The sequence below is a fragment of the Frankliniella occidentalis genome, unplaced genomic scaffold (genome assembly GCF_000697945.3).
Source record: "Frankliniella occidentalis isolate FOCC.00 unplaced genomic scaffold, Focc_3.1 Scaffold461, whole genome shotgun sequence".
Classification (NCBI taxonomy): domain Eukaryota; kingdom Metazoa; phylum Arthropoda; class Insecta; order Thysanoptera; family Thripidae; genus Frankliniella; species Frankliniella occidentalis.
Window position 1 is genome coordinate 169,278 of NW_026267579.1, and position 6,293 is coordinate 175,570.

Genomic DNA, 6,293 nt, shown 5'->3' on the forward strand with positions numbered 1-6,293 from the left:
GGGGGGGGGTACGTTCGGAGTATGGGGAGGGAGGAGGGAGCGGACGACTCCGGGCAACCTGTAGTGCCGTCCTTCTCAACCCCCAGCGAGGCGCGGCCGCGCGCGGGGGTCCGTGAGGGAGAGGTCGCACCCGCCCCGGACGCGCCCGCCCACCCCCTGGCCGCGGGGCGGTGGGCCGCAGGGCTGCGCCCCATAGAGCGGGCCGCAGTCAGGCTCGGGCAGCCATGAGGCATGGGGCCCATGGCAAGGCCCGCGGCCCGCCACGAGGGCAGCACGAGGCGCCCGCCCTTCGCCCATGAGGAGCTGAGGCTCAGCGCGTCCATGAGCCCTCGCAGCCCCCTCAGCAGCCCCGCAGGCGGCCGCAGGCTCGCAAGGTGAGTCCATGGGCACGACGCCGTGCTCCCTCTCCAGCCCCGCACCCCCTTTGCGGAGCAGTTGCGGAGCCCCCACCCGCCCCAGGGCCGTGACCCCCGTGTTGCGCCAGGCAGAACCCTCCACCTCGCCCTCAGGCAGCCCGAGAGGGGCGCCCTCCCCTCCGAACCTTTGCCGACAGGCCAGGCACGGGTGGGCCAATGTTATTTTCCAGTCGTGTTGGTTGAGAAGGCGTTGTTCGGATTTGCTGATACCACTTGTCAACTTATCAATCACACACGTTTCTCAAAAAATTGTAATTTGTTAATGAGGGTCAGCAAGCGTGTCTTCTCTAACCTCCCCCTCACGCCAGTATGCCATTATTAACCATCATGGCCTCCAGGGCGCGGCTGTGCTCCTCGCGAGGGGCCGCCCTGACCGTACGCGCATTTCACACTCCAGTTCGCCACGAGAGGGTTCCGTGAGGGGTGTGAGAAAGGAGTGGGAGGGGAGGCGTGCCTGACACGAGCGTGTGCTCCAGAGTCCGCAGCGGTGGGAGGGAGGAGGGCGGGGCGGGGTGGAGCGGAGCTGGCAGAGGAAGGGTTGCTAGTGCTGTGTGGTTCGGGTCCGCCCTCTGCCGCTGCTGCTGTCTGCCCCGCCAGGGGGCGCCGCGGCAGCAGCGCCCTGTGTGAATCACGGCGCCCTGTTAGTAAAACGGGAGAGGGGGGGGGGGGGCAACCCGCTTCGAGCGTATACATGTTCTGCACAAGCAGCGTGAGGCAACAAGGGATCCTAGAGCGACAAGCGCAGGACGAATGTTGCCTGCCGCGCACCCCAACGAACTTACGTTTCCCAACATCCTTTAATTGTCGCTATTTTCGTCGTCCTCCCCTCCGCCGCGGTGGGCAGCAGCGGCAGCGCTGGCGGCAGCGCACGCCCACAACTGTCTGCTGTCTCCCCCGCAAACTACCCTCGAAAGGTCAGCGTCAGGCGCGCAGCCCGCGCGTGGGTCTTGGGGGAGATGAGGAGGAGGAGCGGACGGGGGGTGGGGGCTGGGAGGGGTGACGTCAGGCGCCAGCCACTGTGATGACACTGCGGCGGAGGACTCGCTGCGGCGGCGGCGGCGGGACGTCACCGTGACGGCTGACGATGTGACGGCCCCGCTCGACGTTCGTGTGATTCACACGCGCAGAGGGGAGGGCATTCGGAATTGTATGTCGCATGTGACGCAACATTCAATAGATCGACCCCCACCCACAAACACACGCTCTAGAACGAGAAGACCGAATAAGATAATTGCTCTTCCGCCCCCCCCCCACTAGTTTGCCACTGCACTGCATGCAGGCGCGGCCGCGGCACGCGGGTCTGCCTACCGTCCAGGCGTGTCCAGGATCCTTCTGGAGGATAGAGAGAGCTCTCGCGGGAGTGGACGCCGGTGGGCGCTCGGTAGACGCTGGTGGACGACGGCGAACGCTCTCCCGGGAAATCATAGAGGCACAAGGCGGCGAGGTGCAGCCAGAGATGACCCTGCTGGCCCCACGAGCATTTTGCTCAGCAGCACGTCCGGGAAGCGTGAGTCAGTAGACACGGGAGACAGCAGGCGCGGTTTTAAGTCCTTCTGAGGGGGGGGGGGGGTCTGTGGGTTGCCTACTTTCAGAGGTTTTGTAGGACAAATTGCCTATCTACCCTGGGTGGTGACACGGGGGGGTGGGGGGGGGGGTCCCCTCCCATAAAACAGCGCCTGTGAGACAGGAGACGTCTGAAAAGCACTTTGCGACGATGACGGGACGACGTCGAAGTCTGAGAATTTGCTCGACGGCCGTTTCGTGCGAAATGACCAAAGCCTTGTTCTTGTCCCTCCTGGCTGGACCAGATGACCAGATGGGGGGAACGCTCAAGAGGCACGACAATAAAGAGGCGTGCGGGGAGGTCACGGCGGGTTATTTATTTATCTCCCCGGCAGGCGTCGCCTCGCATACTTTCTCGTTTATTTCCACGCATGACCAAGCCGCGCGCAGGTAAACAAGAGGTGGGCGTGGCGTGGCGTGGCGTGGGAGGCTGGCCTACCTCGCAGGCGCCGCGCAGCACGTCACACTCCCATCCCACACCACACCACCCGATCACTGCGATTTAGTTTGGCGGATGACGGATGACTAGCAGGCGACGCCCCTGCTCAGAGCCAATCAGCTGCCGATGTCAATCATATAATTAGTCATTTGATAATTATTTCTTGCTTTGAGACGATTAAACAGTCCCATTATCGAAATTACGTCGCAGTTTTCCTGACGCAGTCTCTATGGTTTGTAGGAAACAAGATCGTCCTGCTTTTCCTCTACATGCACTTCGGGGAAAAATTAGACACGCCAGGGGAAGAATGAGACAACAGTAAAAACCAGAAAATAGCATAAGGAACCTATCGGTGGGCAAAAGCGAGACGGTGCCATTCTATTTTTTGTCTCATTTCCCCCTCCTCATTGGATTCGCATGTAAAGTGAATAAATTGTACTCTCCCGGAAGATATCCAGTTAGTGTTTTTGGAATACGTTTTTCAAGATGCGATGCGAATCGAGATCGTCGCGAAAGCACTTCCGTATTTCTCGGGTGCATTCGGCAAAGTACTCGAGGGCTCGGCGCCTGCGAGACTCGAGGTAGGCCACCCGGCAGTACACGCATGCACGGCAGACAAGATGTTGCCTACCATCTAGGTGCTATGCGACCTTTCATTGGCTGAACTTGACTGTTTCAAAAGGGCGCTTGGATGGTAGGCGACGTAGGCGATGCAGGCTACGCACGCATCGCATCTTTCACACCCAGGAAAGCATGTTCTTGACCTCTGATTTCTCAAGAACATTTGCATCAGGGCAGTGCAATTTTCATTTGCACCAATGCAATTTGCATTGGGACAAGACAATGTTCTCGCTTCAGCGGAGCACATTTACTCTCAAGAACACGCTTTTTTGGCTGCACTTCGTCGCATTTCATAACGCAGCCGCAGCCCGCAAACGCTAACTGGATATCTCCCGGCCCGGGGGCCATGATGCACAAACGAGCATGCAAACACGACCGCACGGTTGCATGCGGTTAGTAATTAAGTTATTAAACGGCGTTCTTTTTAAAATCAGCCACATGGAAAAGTCAATATATCGACCATGGACCTACCTAGGTATCAGTTTGTCCTTTTACTGATTTTAGTTGAAATAAAAACATTTGTTCTGCACTAGTGACAAGTGCACATATGGATATATGTCTTGTCTGTCCTTCAATGGGCGAGGATTAATTTCCGTTTGGAGTTAATTGCTTTAAGTTGCTGCCGCGGTGGCTGCAGTGTCAAAAGTCGTCGCGACGTTGTTTTGTTTTATTTTTTAAACGCGCCAATGGCCGAAAGGCGCGCGGGCACGACGGGTGAGGAACAAGCGAAGGCGGCGTGCGTGGTGTGCGGGTGGTGGCAAGAGGGGAAAGGGGGAGGGGAGGGGGCGTGCTGCGCGGCCCGAGTAGTGACAGCGCGGCAGCGCGGCCAGCTGAGCGTTGGCCCCGATGCGTTCGACCGCGACAGGACGCCCTTCCGCATTTGACAGCGTTGGACACGTGTCATATCCGTTTTGGAAAGGCGGCACCGCCCCCCGAACACTGCCGCTGATGATATCGGCTCAGTGAACATTTCGCTCCAGGCCTCCGCGGGCTCCAGAGGTAAAGCAGCGACTACGGGTGGAGTGGAGGGGGGGGGGGTGCAGGTCTGCAGGCACACGAAAGCTGAAGCGAGATAGCACTCGCGGCGCGGAGTGCGGAGTGGGAGCCCATGGTTGTAGCGACCAACTGCCGGCGGCGCCAGCGGTGGGGGTGGTGGAGGAGGGAGGGGGAGGAGGAGCGCTGGCTGTCGATGTCGGGACCATCGTTGGGACGCACCTGTCCTACCCAATCACTTTGGCCCGAGTTGGATGAAGTTTCGTGTTGTTTTCCCTCCGGGCTGAAGCGACCTTCGCTTGGCGTAAACGAGGTTACTGTTCTCTTATTTTCTATTTGTCCTCTACTAAAGTGACGGCGAGGCGGCTATGTCGTTGCTGCTCCATTTTCTTTCGTGTCCTTTACGGGGTGGTGAGTTGGGTCGAGAGGAAAGGCGTGCGTTTGACTCATTCTAGAGGGACTCTGCCGTAATTAAAATATTGTAATGAGCCATCGAAACAAGGTTCACTAATGAGAACAAGGAGACAAAGTCAAAGAGGCTAGAACATTTCAAAGCTATTATTTCACACCCTCTGTTAAAATGCGATACGAATATCACCCATATAATGTGCTTCCAGTTGTAACAAAGAATGAAGAATAGTGGGTAGGTTCCTGATTAGTCGAGCCTACCCCCACAACCAGTGTGACGTGGAGGCGGGAAGCTCTCGACCAATCAGAAACCTTAATGTTCAACCCTCTGTTCTTCCTCCTTAGTTAGCTGGAGTACAGCCATGAAAACGCGATCTCAGCTTTTTTTCGTGTTTTCTACAACATTGGCAACATTTAAAATTTGAGAACACTTGTCTCTCTAGCTGCGCGGACTGCCGACTGCCGGGGGCGTCGGCCTGCCCAGCTACTCGCCGCTGAGTCGGTTTTGGTTTCGACAGCCACGTTCTCCGGTGTCCGGCGTGTCATGCGCTGCGTCCAGATACTCGTGCTGCTGACGCTCGCTCCTATGTCGCTTCCACGGCCGCAGTCCAGCAGGGAAGGCTATACCGGCGCTTCTCGGAGGAGGAGGAGGAGAAGCGGACTTGCTGGACTCGATTATCGTGGCGATAACTTTCCTCCCGGAACCCAGAGGGCAGATGGAAAAGGGGGAGGTGAGGGGGGTAGGGGTAGGGGGGGTTGTACAATTTGGGTCAGCCCTCCCCTTCGCGCGGCACGGCCATGCCTATGGCGGCCACGCCCCGCCGCCTCGCTAGACGGTGGGGCGCCACGGGGCCGCGGTAGGGGGTGGGGCTGGGCGGCCCGAGGGGAGGGCGGGCTGCGCGCGGGGGGGCACAGAGGCTTTAGTGTTCGGATCGATGTCGGAGCGCGGCTAGAGTGGCCACTTGTCCGCGCCAGCTTGTGGGGGCCCTGGCTCACCAGGGTGCCCCCTGCCACTGGGGGTGCTACAAGGCACCCCCTCCGGGGTGTCCAAGACCGCATGGCCCCCCTTACCTCCCCCCCCTCATATATGGAAAAACCTCATTCGCAGCCAACAGCTTTGATATTTCCTCCTAGGGGTCACGCCCTTCGCCCCTCTCCCAAAGTCTCCCTAGGCTCTCGTTTCGGCGTGCCACTTGTTAAACTTGGTACGTGGTCCAAGATACAGTACTTGATACCCCGTTCCTTGCTGCCAACTTTTATGTCCCACCCAGAAGTAATAAAAAAACAAATAGTAATCTTAAAACGAGAAAAAATTAAAATAAAAAATTGTTTCTTTTTTCAGGCGAGCGTAAGGCTGCGTGAGGCGGTCCATGGACATCCAGAAGAAATGGCTCTGCCCGCGCCTCATAGACTACCTGCTGCTCGTTGGGGCGCGCCCTTCGGGCCCCCTTGGGCCCCCGGGGCCCGGGGCGCACCGGCCGTCCAGCAACGCGCCCTCCATCCAGGTCAGCGGAGGGATCGCTCCATGTTATTGGGCGCGTGCGTAGCGTAGGGGATCAGCCGGAAAGTACGTCCGTCATTCGCCGTTTGCGAAATTGCCAAGTTCAGCCCTTGTGAAAGTTCTCATAGCGCCTCGTAGGTAGGCAACATCTCGACTGCAGTGCACGCGTGTACGGCGGGGCTGCCTACTCGGAGTCTCGCAGGCGCCGAGCTCCCGCAATTTACTATCTAATACGTTTAAGAAGAAACGTAACGTACGTACTTTCTGGGCGATCCCGGGCGTGAGTAGCGAACGCTTTTTCCAGATCGCGTACTTACTTGCCGGTCCAGTTCCTCGACGTAGTCAAATAAAA

The 6,293-nt window shown here is 58.2% G+C and overlaps 1 protein-coding gene across 1 annotated transcript in view; it reads left to right on the forward strand.

The window, feature by feature from the left end:
* Positions 1–3,865: 3,865 nt before the first annotated feature.
* The window catches only part of LOC113206159 (MAP kinase-activating death domain protein), a gene marked incomplete in the record, with an annotated part of 33,137 nt that continues 30,709 nt past the window's right edge, over positions 3,866–6,293 (forward strand). The window contains 2 exon segments of the mRNA XM_052274907.1: positions 3,866–4,038; positions 5,783–5,935. Coding sequence (XP_052130867.1) covers positions 5,811–5,935 — 125 coding nt within the window.